The sequence below is a fragment of the Genypterus blacodes genome, unplaced genomic scaffold, assembly GCF_046128005.1.
Source record: "Genypterus blacodes isolate CSIRO-AG114 ecotype Tasmania unplaced genomic scaffold, CSIRO-AGI_Gbla_v1 ptg000015l_1, whole genome shotgun sequence".
Taxonomy (NCBI): domain Eukaryota; kingdom Metazoa; phylum Chordata; class Actinopteri; order Ophidiiformes; family Ophidiidae; genus Genypterus; species Genypterus blacodes.
In genome coordinates, this window is record NW_027466829.1 from 2,457,659 (window position 1) to 2,476,365 (window position 18,707).

The following is an 18,707-nucleotide window of genomic DNA, read 5'->3' on the forward strand; positions in this document are numbered from 1 at the left end:
AGCAGCTCTTACCTAATTTGTCAGGGTTGAATCTTTACAGGGGTATTTTGGTACAGTTACGCAATGAATTCATGTTGTCCCACAGAGGTTTAGGCATGTGTGTTTAAGCAATATGCAGTCTGTCAGCGTAGATGGAGACTGTTTTCCCCGTAGGCGCCACACCTCACCACAGCCTGAGGACAAATAGTTTGCAAGTAGAGACAAGCAGATACGATCATCCACAACACCCAGGGAGAAAAGAGAGTAAGAGTGACTTCTGTCTGACTTTTGTTTCATAAGGTCTATTTGAGTGAATAAAAAACTGGCATTATAACTGAAAAAACAAATCATATACATCGGTAGTATTTGCATGTTTTACTTTATTTGATAAAGCTACTGTTCAACTTCATGAAAATATAGTTTCACAGTAGGAAACTTTACCGTGTGTGCTATGTGGGTAAAAACAACTGGGTCTCTGTCTCCACCTGCTGCTGGAGTATGAGATTACGTGATTTGAAAAACACCTTCGTGTTCAAAAATAATGTGACTCACGTGACTCATGTCCCTATATTTCATAAAGTCGATATCAGATTTCCCCCGAAAAACACAATCATTTAATTCACCCAACGACAGCAAACAAAATACCCAAGAAGCTGAACTAGTGTGACATCCAACATCTATAATGATTTCTCACTTAAATGGGAAAATTCACTGTTTTGTTTTTTAACCATGGTAGACACGTTGCAACGCTGTTTTCTTGTTTGTATAGTTATACGTTATTTGTAAGAGACCTTGTTGTGTCCTATTGTGTCACGCGTGTATGTCAAACATTTGTTTCGTGTCATGTCTCTCAGACTCTTGAGCAGGATGTCTGTAAAAGTTGTTGACATACTTCAGGGTGGACATGATCCACGGAAGAGGCCTTTAAAATGTTTCTACCAGTTGGCCTGGTGGAGGCGCTGTAACACCGACTTTTATGTTTTGGACTATACCTATTAAACCTCATGTCATCGAATCAAAGTGAGACTAAGACTACTAAAACTGTATTCTAGTTATCGCCTGATTTTGTCTCATTGGTTCTCCCTATTAAAAAGTGTTTTCGTTCATATTTAACTTGGCTTTAACTGTGCAGTGAGTTTTCCCCACCCGAGATTCGACCACAAGAATGTGATTGGTCAATCGCTATCACGTATCGCACGTCTTTTTTGTTTTTTTCACGAATATTGCCGTATTGTACAGCAAGTTCAACTCACGTCACGGCACCCCTGACAACGATACTGGCGCTAAAATATATAAACATTCAGTATTGGTAACCGTTGTACATCCTTCTTCTGTATTTTCTACAACAGACTTCCGGATTGCCCGCCACGTTGTCGGTTCTCGGGTGGGGGGAAAAAAGTAACGCGTTTCCGTTAATCCTTCCGTCTGTCTTGCGCAAACGCCGTGCTGAAGGCGGAAGTGAACGCCGCTCCCGCTTGCTGACCTGTCCGGTCTTTCTATTGGATCCTATTCAATGACTGAAAGTACTCGGGCTGCTGCTAACACGCACACACACACACACACACACTCACCGGAGCCCTGCAGCTCATTAAATGCAGGTTATTTAAATCACCAGCAACGGAATTAGCTCCTCCACTGCCTGAAGCTTGAAGCCGGCACATTTGGGTACGTTGACTCTACCATACGTTTGGTTTAAGCTACGTTAGCGTGTCATTGCTCGACTTTTAAAGCCGAGCATTAAAGAGTAGCTAGCGACGCCTGCCTGTATTTTAGCTTACAGTGACGTAATATACAGAGCAGGGAGTTTTAAGGGAAGAGTCGACTTGTTGGGGTCATCGAGTTTAAGAGGGATAAGGAAACACGCAGATCGGGTCTGAGTTAGCTGTGGAACTGAATATGAAGACACGTTTGTTATTGATTTCCTGCAAGCTACGGTCTACAGCTAAATCCCTTATCAAACAAACATCCTCATTATGTCATGCCTGAGACATCCTGTTCCATTCATTCATAACATCTAGAGTAAACGCCCTTCATTGAAAGCTTTCACGCTGCTGTGCTCTCTCTGTGTGTAGAAGCAGGACAAGAGCTAGCACAGGCTGAGGAAGGTAGATGCCAACGCGCTCATTCTCTTGACCCCTGACCTTTGTTGTTAGTGGTTACTGACAATGGTAAAGGCAATCTCATCATTCCTGCCATGTTGCGCTTCTTGTCGACAATGAAGGCGATTGTAGGAACCCCTAATGTGCTGAACCCTGAGGTCATTGTAAACTGCTAGATAAGTGCTAATATTTACCATTTACAAACAAACGGCTGACATTTTATCTTGCCAACCCTCCTGTAACATCTTCCTCCTGCTACACCCCCGGCCCAATCTTACCCCTAACAGCAGCTTCCTGTTGTGCATGTAGTAAAATTAGGTTGTTGTTACCTGCATTTGTGTAGATTTGTCCTCTTGCAGCTCGCCAACAGTGACAGTCGCTTCTCTCTCAGCAAGGAAAGGAATGAGTCTCGTTCTTTAACTTGTTCCTAAAGTAGTGTGTGCCATGATGCCATTACTACCTGTGACATCATTCATGATACCATTATAGGCTGTGCTTGGGAGGTTCCATTCATGTCTCCCACTGCTGTAAATTGATAATGCAAATGAAAGATGAAATGTAAATGTAATGTAAAGCGCCCTCTTCCTGACCCCTGAACAATGTTTCTGGCTTGTTTGGAGGAATGGTGCTTGTATTCACGTACAAACATGTATAATATACACACGCTCTCCAATTGTAGTAGTATGCAGGACATATACAACACAATACACACGGTGGTCTCCATGGGGAAATTTGTTATTAATTGTATGTCAAGGTGATCAAAATTCCTCCCTGGTGCACGTCCCCACATGTTCCACCTTCATGCACACATCTAATCGTGGGCGATATGAGGTTGTGAGGCTCTGAAAATCCTGTCTGATTCTGTTGGTTGAGTGGTTCTGCTTGTTGGCTGCTCACCACTAGAGACGCCCTCTTTATAGAACAGTTTGACCCCAATAAATCAGCTCATCCATTTTGAATGCTTTTGGCTGATCATGAGAGAGAATTGATTGATCTTCTCCTTGCAGGGGTGCGTGGGAGCATCATGTGGAAGTCGGCCTCAGCTGCTGCCCTGCTGGCATTAGCTGTGGGCTATTTCTACCACATCCAGCCGGACTTACCAGAGCAGATTCTGCAGTTTGCCAACCTACCACATTACCAGTCAGCACTCCAGATTGATAACAGCCAGCTCAGCCTGGAGCAGGTGATCTCTTTAGCCTGGGAGACTCTGATAACTAAGCCGACAAGGAAATGGAGCAAAGTGGCTGTCGGGTGAGTAATAAAGTTTGATAGCAGTGATATAAATTCATTGTCTGTTGTTGGATCTAAAACTGTTGCCTGAAGAACTCTCAGCTACTCCGCTCTACACTGTGGAATGCTGAGAGCTCTGGGAGTGAGAAGAAATATGTTTCCATGAGTACAGCAAAGCCCAGGTGCATCCTACTGCAGGAGTGCAGCTCCACCACAGCCTGAAGCCTGATCTGTATCCTGGAGTCTGCATTTGAATAGCTAGCAAAAGGTGGCGTCAAATGATTGGCTGGCCTCAAGAACTGCAGACCTGAGGGGGCCGGCTGAGAGAAGAGAGGAAAAGTCTTTTATCTAACACATGCAGTGACTTCCAGAATAAAGTGATATTGATCTTTTATTGATGGTTTGGTCTAAGCACAAAACTTTCTTTGTCATATTGTCACCAGACACTAACTATCAGATACATTGACTTTTACACCATTTCTTCAAAGCTCATCATTCCTTTGTTCTGTTAGGGTGAATGCCTGTGTGGACGTGGTCGTCTCTGGAGTTGGGCTCCTGCAGGCCATGGCTCTGGATCCTGGCACAGGCCAGGATCACGAAGTGTTGTACACCAAAGAGGACTTGAAGGAAGCCTTCATCCATTACATGGAGCGAGGAGCGGCGGCCGAGCGCTTCTTCAATGACAAGGAGATCTTCCAGAGGATTGCTCGTGCAGCAGCAGAGTACCCCGGGGCAAAGGTCAGGCCACTTTACTCACTCAGTGAATGTCGATAGGGTATACGCTGTTCATGTGCCTTTTTGTCTGATTTTACTTTGTCTTCTCGCAGGTTTTTGTGGGAGGGAACGCTGCTCTCATTGGTCAGAAGCTTGCATCCTACTCTGACCTGACGGTACAGTTCTGTAATAGTTGACAATGCGGCTGTGAAGCATCAGCGTACTGTATGTACCAGGGACTCGTGGTTGAGCTGTTTCTTTCCCTCAGGTTTTATTATGTGGGCCAGTCGGTCCTAAACTTCATGAGATGCTGGATGAGCGGATAGTTGTTCCTCCAGACTCTCTCCAGGAGATGGACGAATATCACCTCATCCTGGAATATAAAGCAGGTAAGAAGAAGAGCAACCAGGAGCCCTCACAGGTTTCCATCAGTCTGCTAAGGATGTGTAACACCCGTGTTGTGTCCCTCCTTCTGTCTCAGATGAACAGTGGGGTTCCTCTCGGGCACCTCAAGCCAATCGCTTCATCTTCTCTCACGATGTATCAAACGGGGAGATGAGCTCGCTGGAGACGTTTGCGGCCAGCTTTGACGAGTTCCAGCCTGACCTGGTGGTCTTGTCTGGCTTCCACATGATGGAGGGTCAAGGGAGGCATCTGTGGGAGGAGAGACTGAAAGAGGTTTGTTAAACAACGATTAATAGCCGTCCATTCGCTTTTTCTAGTGTAACGCTTTGAGTGGTGTACATTTTGTCTGCTGTCTGTTGCGCATTCACGTGTGCGTCACCTTTGCAGGTGGTGGCGATCATAGCTGATATACAGAGAGAGATCCCCATCCACCTGGAGCTGGCAAGCATGACTGACGAAGAGTACATGGACCTGATTTTGCAGGAGGTACATGTCGGGGTGGTTTTTTGAATTGTAGGATTTGTATAAAAGATGTCTAAGCACTGCACATATAACTGGCTTCAAGGTCACTAGTTCTCTGCTAAATAAGTAGTTCAAGTAGTAACAGTGGTCACAGAAAAGGTGTGCGTGCGTGTGTGTGTGTGTGAGTACTCTAATACTAATGAACATTTCCAGTAATGCAGCCTGTGTTTAATGTTTCCTGTTAGCAGGTCCTACCTATTGTCAGCTCCATTGGGCTGAATGAGCAGGAGCTGCTGTTCCTCGCGCAGGCTGGTGCAGGACCTCATGGAGACCTGGTTGCATGGAAGGGCATCCCAGACGTAGGCATGGTCAGCGACATACTCGTCTGGATTCTGGAAGAGTACGGGCGGATTGAGCCGTCGGCCGAGGCCGAATTCACCCGTATTCACTTCCACACGCTGGCCTACCACATCATGGCTACGGTGGATGGTTACTGGGGCAACCAGGCGGCAGCAGTGATGGCAGGAGCGAGGGTGGCTAGCAGCCAGGCCTGTGGCCTCCAGTTTGTGGACACTAGCAAGGTGGAGGTCAAAATGCCCCTTGAGTTTAATAACTCAAATCTTGAACCCACAGAAAAGTTATCGCTAAACCCAGCAGAGCCTGTCACTGTGTGGCACCGTGGCAACGTTTCCTTCCACCTCACACCCGTGCTGGTTTGCAAGCAGCCACTTCGGACAGTAGGACTCGGGGACGCCATCTCAGCAGAGGGACTCGTGTACTCGGAGTTAATGCAACAGGAGTCATGCTATTGATTTACGCGATCTGATCTCGATCTTGCGTACCAGCAGTGTTGAAGTGGTGTGTGTGTTTGTCACAAAGACTCAGGGAAGTTTCAGCCAAAGCTTTGATTATAGGGGCGGCGTCTTTGATTCTGGGACTGTTTGGACCTCAGTTTCCTGAGCCAGGTTCTTGCTCCGCTGAGTCAACAATGTGATCGGTAGCAACGGTTAAGAATCCTGCTTCATGGTACCTCCAGCCTGCTGTGGTCCACTGTGGTTTGCTCTCCCTCCTTTAGTCTTACGGCAAGCACAGAAATTTAAGGCAGAACATCACAGATCCGAGTTTGTGTGATGGTCGGACACTATGCACCGGGCGCAGCTCCAACCCCATCTTAGCAACCTCCAAAGAGTTTCTGTTGGGTCATTCAGTCTAATGTCATTTGCATAACATTAGTATGCAGTGCCTTGAGGAAATAACATTATTAAATGTTTGATTCACATTTCAGAGCCAAAAAAACTAATTTGCAATTAAACATAACAACAATCACCCTTCGTCGATCAAGATGAATGCATTCACTTATATTATTCCGATCTTAAGAAGTAGGGAAATGTTGTGTATTCTCCCACGGGTATCTTTGTTTTCTCACCTTACATGAAATAATGAAACATATACGACTCTTGTTGAAATTAGTCTTAAGAAGATAGAACATTCGACTGTAAAGCAACTTTTAATGACGACTTTGTGTTGTGGTGCTGTTCGACTGTAAAGTTGTTGGAACTCCGTATATCAGTTGAGTATTACTTGAATTGCTTCTTGCTCTCCATTGTACATTTCTGAGTGTGTGATTTCCGTGTTGATATTTGCTAAAACAAGGAGATGTCCTGTTGGTTTAAGCAACGTGGAACACAGTTTTGAACGTGATTGCTCAGACAGATTATGCATTAAAGTTAAGTTTACAATCAAATGCCAGTTAATTCATCTAAATGTTATGTTGGCAGGAAAGCCAGTTGAGCCAGAATGGAATTAGGTCAAATTAAATTGCGCGATCAAGCGTTGCTCACAATGTAATCAGGGTTTATGTCTTTGTGTTTGTTTTATGCAATTTCTGTATTATTCTCTTTATTATAATTGTTACCTTCCCGTGCTCATATAATGCAATTACAAGACGCTACTTTCTGGAAATCTGAAATACAAAACATGCTGCAAGAAAAACCTCCTAACCTAAATGCTGTTGTATTAAAATACAGTTTTAATTGTATCTTTTACCTGATGAACACAACAACACATGAAAACAATGAAAGAGGACATTTCCGCATCAATTTAGGCTTTTGTGACTGTTAGATCAATGCTTTTGTATAACTCAGTGAAGACATGCAACAATGGAAACCTCAAGCAAATATATAAAGCCGGTCTAATGCATTTCACTGAGCAGAGTGGATTCTTTGCACTAGGAAGTGTCAGGCGTGCTTGAGGCGTGAGATGCAATGGTGAATATAACCTGATCTCTGAATCCCCCCCGTTTAGCAAGTGCAATTTTATTCAACATTCTTCAGTGATGTTTTAAATGTGTGTAACTCAACCGATTTCATTTGCTTGTAGAGTCCCATTAAAATGGAACATAGAGTGAAGTATTCAGATCAGTTGTGATCATATAGACTTGTGAGCGTCTTTGACAAAAATGGAAACCAATGTAGTAGAGACAGTATCTTACACAAACTATACATATATGTATTTGTATTTGTTTCCTTTTATACAGTACACATGATTGAGTGTGGAAGAAGTTGGGTGAACAGTCTGATGGAAGCTCAGAAATGAAGTTAAATAATGCACATCGATGAACATATGACTGTCATGACTGCCAATCTGAATAAATGGAAACACCATCTCCATTCATAGCCTACCATAGCGCTTTTTATCTACTTCAGCAGACCAAACTGCAGACACAAATCTTTAAATTGAGTCTTTGTAATCCTTCAATTTAATAATTTTGTTTTATTAAGTCTGACGTATGAACTTGATCTGTCCTTACAGTACGGAAACATTTATTGCTTGGGGCTCAGAATGATCCCCCACTGTTCTATTAGCTTTAACAAATCTGTATAACGCGTATGCATGTGATTGGCTAGAACGCCGTAGCACGCGAACCAATTACAGCCCGGTGCGTCTGTGTGCCGCGTGTAAGCCCCGCCCTTATGTGTTGGCTGCAGAGAACAGGCTGGGACACTGCGCGCAGCCGCAGCTGCAGTCTCCACCCAGAATCCATCGCTTCTTTCCCGGCGCGTATAAAGCTAGCAGCGTCGACAGGCCGCCGCTGGTGCTTTTCCGATTTTCTAGTTGATGGTGAGACTCTGCGAGCGAAGGATGAAGTTCCTTGTGGCTGCTACGATTATCGTTGGATCGGTGATTTTCCTCGCCTTCCCAAGTGGCTCCTCTGCCGACGAGAAGAGGAAAGGCCCCAAAGTAACGACGAAGGTGAGCTACTTCTGGCGAACCACAGGAGCGCGCGGGGAGTCAAAGTCGCTCCCGATATCCAGCTAGCTTAGCTTAAAATGCTAACTGCAGCTTTGAGTGAGCCACGTCAGACTCCAGCTGGCCTCTAGCGGGGCTACGTTTGCTAGCCGGGGGCTTCAGACTTTCCGGGGTAGAAAACTCATTCAGAATAGTTACATTTTGACGAAGTTGTCGAGCATATTGCTTTTATGATATCTGACAGCACGCTCAGTTGCATGTATGTACTTAATAGATCTGGGAAAGCAATCGGATTCAAAGCTGTTCGCCTTTTTTCTGCTAGCAGCTAAATGCTAGCCTCTGATAGGATAAGCCAGCCTGTGTCTTCAGTAGCCTCAAACTCCAACTGTTTGTATTTCTAAACGTAAACCATCACAACCACCGTTACAATGTCCCGTTACTGAGCCAAACTGTAACGTTATAGGGCATTATTGTCTCAGCGTCCTAGTGTCCAGTCTGGCCCCTTGTGTCTGATAATGTCCACGTCTGCAGTTACAGTGAAGCTGTGATCCGCTCATGTTACTGACAAGAGGATCATAAATCAAAGCCTAGAACAGCTCAGCTTTTTTATGGACAGACTAAGGCTGGATTGTAGCAGCTGTGTTTTGGGATTCAGGCTCAGTGGACAAACCGGGTTTATGTTTTTCATCAAGTTTGTCTGGAACTAAACTAGTTTGGTAGTGAAGGTCGAAAAGTATAAAATGACGCGTGCAGACTCCACATCTTAAACCAAGCGTGTGGAGATCTGCTGAAAGTCATGACTCACTGCGCCCTAGTTGAGAAATGTGACTCTACATTAACTCATTCGTTTCCTCTGTAGGTGTTCTTTGACATCAGGATTGGAGATGAGGATGTTGGGAGAATTGTCATTGGCGTTTTTGGGAAAACCGTTCCTAAAACCGCTGAGAACTTTGTCAAGCTGGCAACAGGCGAGGTAAGAAGAGGAAAGAGTGTGGATTAAGTCGACTACAGAAAGCTCGCTGAAACTTATTTCATTACGCTCCTGCAGATGCACTTTGAGTAAGACTTTCACTAGGAAATGAAATATGATGCAACATGATTCATTTATTTTTTGTCATTTGTTTTTATTGAAGCCAATATTTCACATGACATTGTGCATACAATTATAGGATATTTTGGAGATCATTTTGATGATGTGTGCAGTGGCATAGATGTGTCACATTTAACGTGCACAGCCAGTCTAATTAACTAATGATTGTTTGCATAAACCCAAATTCACACAGTCAACTGAACGCTCCTCGGTACTTCCTAATCCTCCTGCCTTCCAAGGTCGCTCACACTCTTATCAGCGTCTAGTGCTTATATGTTGCAACCGGGATGCCATCTGTTTATGTCATCCAACATCAAAACACAATGTTATCAGCTTCAGCTTTTACAATGTGTACTTAAGGTTGTTGGTTTTTGATGTTGTAATTAAACAGAAAGGATTCGGCTACAAAAGCAGCAAATTCCACAGAGTCATCAAACAATTCATGATCCAGGGTGGAGACTTCACCAACGGAGACGGCACCGGAGGTAAGAAGGGAACGCACGCAGAGATTTTGCCCGTGAGAATGAATGCGACTGTCACCTTGTCCAGGACATTCCCCGACTCTGAGGTTGTTCGGATGATGTGTGTGTGTTGAGGCCAAGTGCAGATCAGGATTTGGTTTGTTTTGCAAATGACAGTTAAGTCATGCAGACTCTAGTCATCAGTCACTACCTTTACTCATTACTTTAGTTAAGTCTGGACAACTTTTTTAGACAAGAATGTGACACTGAACACACAGGACCTGCATAAGAGGAGAGTCCGTCTTACTCCCACACTGAGGTTTACATTCCTGGGTAATTTATGTACAATCTCATAATCTAGATCTGTGCAGAATAAACATTCTTGGGTTTACGCTTGTTTCAAGATGTATTTCTCCAATTGCAGTTTAGTGGAAGTTGTAAACATACAGAGTAACTGTCTGGCTCCTGGTGCAGCAGATGGTGCCTCCAAACAGTGTGAAGAAAATGTGTAATCATATTTATCAAACCCTTTATTGGATCAGTTTGCTGTTTGAGAAGATCAGTGGAGTCGGGTGAAGCAGTCTGATATTTATAATAACATTAGACACAGGATTTAGCTGTAATTTCGTGTTTCTTTTACCCTCCAATAAAGGCAAGAGTATCTATGGAGACCGCTTCCCCGATGAGAACTTCAAGCTGAAGCACGCTGGCCCCGGCTGGCTCAGCATGGCCAACGCCGGCAAAGACACCAACGGCTCCCAGTTCTTCATCACAACCGTCACGACCCAATGGCTGGACGGCAAACACGTCGTCTTTGGAAAAATTCTTGAGGGCATGGTGAGTGAACCCGTCACCGCCTCAGCAAACACCTACGTGTCAAAGCACTTGCAGGTACGGCCCTCATGTAAAAAGCTTTAAATCATCATTGGATGTTTGTTTTGTCTTCAGGATGTGGTGAACAGGATCGAGGCCACAAAGACGGATACCAGAGACCGACCTCTGAAAGACATCTCCATCCACGACAGCGGTGAACTGCCCGTGGAGAAGCCGTTTGCTGTTCCCAAGGAGTAGATGACTGCTTGTTTAGAACAGAGGAACGGTGTGTGTGTGAGTGCGTGAATGTGTGTGTGTCATCATGAGCAGCCCTGTGATTCTGGAGAATGGTCTTTGGGTCATTCGTTGGCAGTGGCTGCAGTCTTAAAGCACCAGAACAGCATTACCATCGTGTAACACGGCAACACTCTGGGTCCATTCACCAACGAGCATTCCAAGTTGCACTTTGTTCGTTGTGATATTGTTTTTGTAAAAAAAAAAATGAAATGGGATCTGAAATAAAGATTTCAACTTTTCTTAAATCGGTGAGTGAATATTAATTTCTTCTGGGGGGGGGGGGGGGTTACAGCACTGACACCACAGACTGACCACTGCTCTGCTGTTATCCAGCTGAATACACAGGTGGAACTGTAAGTGAAGCTCCTCACTGGTTTAAGGTCACAAACAGATTTCAACTCCAGTTCATATGAAAATGAGCGCAGTTTCATTATTGCACTACTATGGTTGCTGTGTTGGGTGAAGTAGCTTCTGACTTCAATGATCACATTTAGTTCTGTTGCTCATATACATGTGTAATCTCACCCTCTCCAATTTATCCTAACCTTTGACAAAGGTGCTCATTGACCTTGCAAATTAAGTCAGAATAATTTAATTCAACAAATGGCAGCTTGAGCTTAAAAGTGGTGTTTGTTTATTTCCTCCGTATTTTGCAAAAATCATTAAAATCCCTGACTTCAAGCAAATGGTACAGAGACCAAGCCTTTGTAAAGATCCATCTGGTAGGTTGGCCACTAGAGGGCGCCAGAACAGCAGCGATGACTTCCCCACAGCAGCTCAGAGACTAGCTCAGGTTTGAGAGATACTTCAAGGCCCGAGGACAGCATTTGTTGTTTTAGCCGTTTTTCTTCTGTATTGCACATTATCCAGATGTTGGAAAGCATTTAAGCTTCCAGAATTACGGTTATCATTGCTTGCAGGTTTGTGCTGAAGGTGTGGTTTTACACACATTTTTATTGTCATTGTGATGTCCCTCTGCTATGTAAGGAACCCCACCCATTAGCTGCTACACGTCAAAACAAATATATCAGTATCACCATCACCATATGTTCAAAACTGCAAATGCCAAGAGTGTATTGTTCTTCGCTGGTACAATCTGCTGGTAGCCCAGGGCTGCAGCTGCAGCCTGATTTATTTACTGACTTGACGACTGTGAGCAGATTATATACCAAAATAACACCTTAAACATTCATGTACAAAATAAAGTACATTTCACAACCCATTAATTATACACTACACATACACCCATTATCTATTATACTACAACCCATTTTCTATATGTCGGATATGTGTGTGTGTGTGTGTGTGTGTGTGCGCACATGTGAACCTGTGTTGATTGAACATTTCCCTCCACTTTAACATCAAATAAGAGCTACAGACACACATGAGCTCTGATCATCAGCTAGAGCACCACCTGACAACTCTCTCCTTGTCCAGTGAACGTGCTTGAGCTTCCAGTGCTGTAAGTCGATCAGTGGACATGTTGGCTCTGAGCCTTCACATGGCAGAGAATGATTGTTCACACACACATGTTGTTTACAAAGTTTGTATCCCACCAACAATAGTAAAACTTAACAGTGTCCCAGTTAGTGGGTGGGAGGGGCCAAGCCAGTGTGCTCAATCACCACTGACACACAAACACACAAACACACAGCTGCCAGACAGACACTTGAAGGAGACGTATTCAACCGTTGACTTTTTATACAGTTTAAACTACTTTTATCAGCTGAGCTGTAGACCTTGGTGACCTCATTGATGACTACAGCCTTATGGGAACAACAGTCCATCAATATCAAAGTACTGGTGCTGGTAACCAACCTTACCCCTGTAACCTGTAACTCATAACTACTTATACCACAGCATTTTTCTATTGTGTGGTTTGTCTGGTTTGCAGTTGTAAAACTTGTACAAACCTGAATAACTGAAGTGCATCACCTGAGGCTCGACAAAATATGAAAAGTACGTCAGCAAGTACGTCAGCAGGAGTCTCACATGCTCTCTATTGTATTGATTTAAATATTTTTCTGACTTGTTTTGGACAGGACTTGGTGCTCTTTTTATGTTTGAGGTTTGGCTTTTAAAGGAATCGAGACACTGCTAGAAATTGAATCATACAACAGTTCTGATACATGCCACATGTTTCAGCTCTGAGGCATTTGGGTTTCCCCACTAATAGCATCCATTATAATCAGATATGCACAGTAGATCATAAAGTGCTACTGCTGTCAGTTTATCCCTCTCATAGAGCCATATTTAGAAGGGAAGTGGAATGGGAGAAATGTCAAGGCCTCAGGGGTCTTGGCACATCTGACCTGAAGTGCTGTTCTCAGCTTCTCTGCAAACAAAAACATAAAGAGTTCATGTCCAAGCTTGGAAAAATTCTGTTCTTGATATTTGAGGACTTGTTTGCTGCTTTGCATTCTTCATTAAAGATGTAAGTAACTGGTCTGGTGAAACATTTGGGGTTCTGTTCAGCCACATCTCGTATTAAATTGTATAAATAATTTCCTCACAGCAGCGCAGGTTTTTTTTTTGTTGTTTTGTATTATCGGGTTGTCAAATATGCTCCTGGGATTGTAAATGTTACACAGAACTACAATTTGGCCAAGAATAAGTATTTTTTATCAGCTACAGAAACAAAGAGTCAATGTTTTTGCTTCAGTTGTGCTCCAGGCCTTGTTTTGCCCAAGTTCAGTCAGGCAGAGAATGACTCACCAGAATGAAAGTATGGAAAGAATTCCCTGGAGTCGGCACAAACGTGGTCTTGGTTAAACCCTCTGTTGTTGGGTTTGGCATTGTTTTTGGCATTGGGGATTGTCTGCTGAAACAGTGTTATTCTTCACTTACTGGCTATGCTAGGAAGGCGATGGCAATCCGGACATATCTGGCATAGCTTCCCGTAAGTGGCTTTGTCCGTGAGATTAAAGGAACACTGGATGGGATCACAACAGGGAGCGTGGAAACATTTGACGATGGAGGCCTATACATCCACGTCCTGCACCCCTGTGTGGACCGTGTTTGTTTCAGTTTGAGTTTGTGAAAGCAAAGAACAAACAACAGAAAGAACAAGGGAGAAGCTGGAATCATTTAGTCAGTGTTCTGTTTCTTGATTTTCTCAGTTCAGTTGACCGGAGATCCAACTGATGGAGTTCCTGGAAGTGTAAAATATTCAAACCCCATTGTGGCTCAACACTTACTACCTCAGCAGTCTACAACAATGTGCACAGTTTGTTTTTTCTTTGAAATACGTTGTGATACAACTTTATGGAAAGGTGCAGGGGTGTGGTACCAAATGGAACTCTGTGGCGCCTGTTTTTCTCTTAATCTATGCATCATTTCAACACTTTTTTCACATCCAATCACTTCAAATTTCCTCCAATTCTGTTGTGGAAACAAAATCCTTTTTCATCACATGTGAAGGTTTTTTGGGGCGTTTTTCCTTGTTTTCTCAGAAAGCTTTGGGCTGGGTCATGAACCGTTTGTTGTTGTGGGCTTGTAAAGCCCTTTGAGACATTGTACAGTGTGTGATATTGGTCTACACAAATAAACTTGTCTTGACTAAACACTTTTCTTTGACGCCCAGAACTTGCGAAAAGAACAAAACACACGGCCCAGTACTTGGAATCATGCCTGACAAAACTGCTTAGAAGAAGCTGAAGGCTGATTAAAGTCATCCCAGTTGTAATCGCGTCTTGCATGGAAGCGTGCTGTCAATAAAAACTCATTAAACTGTCAAACTTCCTCTAACGTGATTCAGTCCCTCGTAAGGAAAGATGACTAGAACAGCAGGACTGTAGCTTATTCACGTCCCAATTTCACGGAAGTCCAATTAAAGGGCAAGAATAAAGACAAACATGTACTGTACTTCTTTTTCTTTCCTATCCAAGTCAGGAGGGAGAAGGATAAATATACAATATGAGCAGCAGCGTGGGAAAGGTCACCGTGGGAACAGGAGCTTGTTTTTGTCAATGAGTTGGATAGCCGGGCTCTGACTCCGGTACAACAGACTTTTGGGTTCCCACCCAAACTGAGGCGAGCATGCCCGACAGTAGTGCCACGTCCACGTCTTCATTGTTCTCCAGTTTCCTCTTGGGTTTCTCTTCCCCCTCTTTAGTGCCTTGCTGAGTTTGTCATGTTGTTCTGTGGAAGGAGCTTTCTTCAGGACGTGACCAAGGCAGCAGAGACGTGCCGGTTCCCACGATCTTCTGCCCTTCCTCCAGAGCCGCTGCTTGCTCACTGCTCTGAACAGGAAAACAGTGCAAGGACCCTGAGAGTGTGTGCTAATTTAGGCTCACTCTGCTGGCTCCCTATTGTCTTACGTGGGAATTTTGTGAAAGCCCAAGAAAATGTGTCACCAAGGGGCTAAGCCGTAGAAAAATCATGATATCAGGGCTTTGCAGCGCTTCTTCTTATTTCATTTTTGAGACTAGAGGAATCAGTTTTTATTATCTTCACACACTAAAATATGTTTTCATTATGTAACTTTTTGAACTAGTTTAATTTTAGTTAAAGTAAAATCTAATTGTGCCGTATGTGGACCACATTGCACAGACTCCTTGTGTAGAAATATTGACACAGCATATTTCAATGATGTTTCCAGAGTTCCAATCTTTTTATTCCACATTTTGGAGGTTTAATTGAATGTTAAAGCTCAAATGTCTATCTTAACCTTGCTCTGTACACATGCAACTCATTTCCCTTCAGTGGTGAAACCAATCAGTATTATAACCAATTATAAATCCTTCACCCTCCTGCAGGTCCACAGTGGGGCCCTGTGAGCAGATCATGACAATTATCTAACAGTGCTCAGAAAGTTGTGCAACTGCAAAAAATATGTTCCTTACAGTTGTGCGTCAGGCTATGGACCATTTTGAAATGACAGGTTGTGAGTGTTTGGGAGTGTAAATGTGTGTGTGCATGAAAGAATGAAGGGGTATGTAAGTATGTGCCTGAAGAAGGACATGTATGACGCAGGTCAAACACAACATAACACACCAGGTCCAGCTACAGCTCTATTTCTATATAAATAATGTAATTTTGTAACAAAACAAACGTTTCGCTACACAGGGCTTTGTCAGCGTGAATTGAAATAGAAGAGATCAGTGACAACATTGAAAGCAAGTTCACAGATATCCAAGATATGCTCCTATAGGTAACTGTGTGTATGTGGAGCTCAGTCTATTGTTTCATTTGGTGCATTACAATTAAGTCTGTGTAGTCATATATTTTTCAGCAGAATTACTTTTGAGTGAGTATGTCCAGCATATAGAGTATGTCCTGCATATACAACTGTTGCCACAACAATCTGTTTTGCCAACAGCCCTGTACACCTTCTCCACCTTCTCCATCTCCTGATTGTGAGAAATGAAAGTGAATATGAGGGTTGTGGGTTTTGTATCTTGTATGTCTATCTGAACCTTGCTCTGTACACATGCAACTCATTTCCCTTCAGTGTGGACACCAATCAGTGTTATAATAATCAATTATAAAATGTACACCCTCCTGCAGGTCCACAGTGGAGCCCTGTGAGCAGGTCATGACAATTATCTTACAGCACTCATGAAGTTGTGCAACTGCATAGAATATGTTCCTTACAGTTGTGCTTCAGGCTATGGACCATTTTGAAATGACGGGTTGTGAGTGTGAATGTGCGCATGCATGAAAGAATGAAGGGGTACAAGAATGTGCCTGAAGCAAGTAAATGCATGAGGCAGGTCAAACATAACCTGCACCAGCAGCATAACACACCAGGTCCAGCTCCAGCTCTATTTCTATATAAATAGTGTAATTGTGTAACAAAACAAATGTTTCGCCACATAGGGCTTTGTCAGCGTGAATTGAAACAGAAGGGATCAATGATAACAACGAAAACAAGTTCACAGAGATCCAAGATAGGCAATAACTCCTGTGTGTAACTGTGTGTATGTGGAGCTCAGTCCATTGTTTCATTTGGTGCATTACAATTAAGTTTGTGTAGTCATATATTTTTCCAGTAGAATAACTTTTGAGTGAGTATGTCCAACCTGCATATACACAACTGTTGCCACAACAATCTGTTTTGCCAACAGCTCTGTACACTGAGAAACCCCGTCTCCATCAACTGAAATGAAAGTGAATGTGAGGCAGGGTTGTAACACCTCTGAATCAAGTTGACGAAGAGGAAGTAAACACAATGAAAAGAGGAAAGGATGCATTTAAGGAAAGTAACAGGCAATCAGCAAAATCCTTTAGCTGTAATGTGTAACAGCGCTATATCTTTTGCAGTCTGTTTATTAAATATGACATCTTTCTGTAGCTCAGTTATGAGGGGTCGGGTTGAGCCTCCAAGCTGTGAGGAAGTACATCATGGGCGTGTTTTACAAATCCTAAGTCCTGCATCAAACACACTTTACAGACTGTTTCCAACACACTCACTACCTGCTCACACACATCATCCTCTAAACTGTTCTGGATAAAAGAAACGAGCCGTGTGACGTGACAATGTACATGTAAACAATCTCAAAGCATCACCTCAGGAACAAAGACAGCTTCTTCCTGTGGATACAGTCCATTGTAGACGCGGACCTCACCCACAACAATCATTACTGTCTGCAGAACTTCCACTGGGGAGCTGGCAAGGAATTGGGTTTTACATCTTGTTTTGTACCTGAATAATACAGAAATCCATTTCAGTCAGGAGCACGATTGTCAGAATCGATACAGGGTGTGTTGACATATTACTGCCAGTGATGATGATGAGAGAAGCACAAAAGGAGGGGAGGTTCAGGTGTTGATGTGATTACCTGCATGGGTAAATCAACGTTTCCTGCACAGAATGTGGGGCGTTGCTGGAGATGAACAATGGGAACTTTGATTAAGGGATTGTTCATCAACGTGATGGCTCAACACACACACCCACCCAAACAAAACACACACGCACACACACGCATGACTAGATGACTAGACTAGAACATTTTTAAGAGAGGTTTAGCTATAAGCTTGAAACCTGAAGACAAGCTTATTCAACCTGCAGGTGTTTGTGACCCAATTCTGAAGTTTCTGATGTTTACAGTGTAGTGTGAACATAATACACACACACAAACACAAAACACATAATTGGAAATATGATCGCTTTATTTTTCAGGTGGAGTAAGGTGTTTTCCTGAATCTGATCCAATTTCTGATCCACAGGCGTGTGCGTTCATTCAGGTAGCTGTGAGTTTGAGACAACTGCAACATAATGAGCTGCAGCCACAATGGAAGGTGAGAGAAATCTGAGTTGTTTGGAGAAATCTGGGTGGTAAACATTGCAAGAAAGGAAGGATCTACTTTTTTCAGACCATAGTCACATCTCCTTTCCAGGAGAAGAAACAAGAGAGAAAGAAACACTTTTATTGATCCCAGAGGAGAATACAGCTAAGGCCTATAAACTGGGGTTTACTGAGGTACTTTAGGGGAATGAGGGTGTGAGACACATGATCATATTTGGATATAAAACAATTCACCTTCTGTCTTAGTCTGTCCTCGGGGATGGATAGCCCAGCCCTGATAGCTGATCCCGATCAGGCCTGTTGCCAAATTCAATATCTGACAACAGGAGGATGCCCCTTTTGCTGCACTTTTCCAGTCTCATTCCCTGCTGAGTGCCTCTGAATATTTCATCCTAAAAGAAGGTATAGAGTGTCCAGTGCAGTTCACATGAGCTGCCTTTGTCCTCGGTGTGAGGACAATGTGCAACAGCAGGTCAGGAGTGTCCCTCTCTCCGACAGCACTGAGGCGACAAGCTGAAACTTGAGACATGTTTTGTTTTTCAGCCAGACTCATGTGCGAGTCAGTGACGTTGCGCTGGAGTTCATTAAGTGCAACTAAAAGACAGTTTGTCCTGGAAACTAAGATGCTTAGTGCACATCTGAGATTCAAACCTGGCTC

General features: G+C 43.4%; 2 protein-coding genes across 3 annotated transcripts; both read left to right on the top strand.

Annotated features, from left to right (window-relative positions):
- Positions 1-1,253: 1,253 nt before the first annotated feature.
- On the top strand, positions 1,254-7,558 carry adpgk (ADP-dependent glucokinase). 2 transcript variants are annotated; one of them, XM_076169921.1, is made up of 8 exons: positions 1,254-1,644; positions 3,086-3,329; positions 3,821-4,046; positions 4,136-4,198; positions 4,291-4,411; positions 4,504-4,700; positions 4,815-4,913; positions 5,135-7,558. In XM_076169921.1, the coding sequence occupies exons 2-8, from the start codon at positions 3,103-3,105 to the stop codon at positions 5,699-5,701; spliced, it is 1,500 nt and encodes a 499-aa protein (XP_076026036.1). In that variant the 5' UTR covers positions 1,254-1,644; positions 3,086-3,102; the 3' UTR covers positions 5,702-7,558. The 2 variants fall into 2 exon arrangements, with proteins under 2 accessions (XP_076026036.1, XP_076026045.1); XM_076169930.1 differs by having other exon boundaries at positions 1,255-1,644; positions 5,138-7,558.
- Positions 7,559-7,881: 323 nt separating this feature from the next.
- On the top strand, positions 7,882-11,044 carry ppib (peptidylprolyl isomerase B (cyclophilin B)). Its single transcript, XM_076169941.1, has 5 exons — positions 7,882-8,141; positions 8,998-9,111; positions 9,620-9,713; positions 10,342-10,526; positions 10,638-11,044. The coding sequence occupies exons 1-5, from the start codon at positions 8,007-8,009 to the stop codon at positions 10,758-10,760; spliced, it is 651 nt and encodes a 216-aa protein (XP_076026056.1). The 5' UTR covers positions 7,882-8,006; the 3' UTR covers positions 10,761-11,044.
- The last annotated feature ends 7,663 nt before the right edge of the window (positions 11,045-18,707 follow it).

Excerpts from the sequence above, each read along its gene's own strand:
- adpgk (XM_076169921.1), top strand. The coding sequence starts at position 3,103 with ATGTGGAAGTCGGCCTCAGCTGCTGCCCTGCTGGCATTAGCTGTGGGC. Across the intron at positions 4,047-4,135 it reads CAGAGTACCCCGGGGCAAAG|GTTTTTGTGGGAGGGAACGC; the intron begins GTCAGGCCACTT and ends GTCTTCTCGCAG. Across the intron at positions 4,701-4,814 it reads GGGAGGAGAGACTGAAAGAG|GTGGTGGCGATCATAGCTGA; the intron begins GTTTGTTAAACA and ends TCACCTTTGCAG.
- ppib (XM_076169941.1), top strand. The coding sequence starts at position 8,007 with ATGGTGAGACTCTGCGAGCGAAGGATGAAGTTCCTTGTGGCTGCTACG. Across the intron at positions 8,142-8,997 it reads GCCCCAAAGTAACGACGAAG|GTGTTCTTTGACATCAGGAT; the intron begins GTGAGCTACTTC and ends TTTCCTCTGTAG. Across the intron at positions 9,112-9,619 it reads TCAAGCTGGCAACAGGCGAG|AAAGGATTCGGCTACAAAAG; the intron begins GTAAGAAGAGGA and ends GTAATTAAACAG.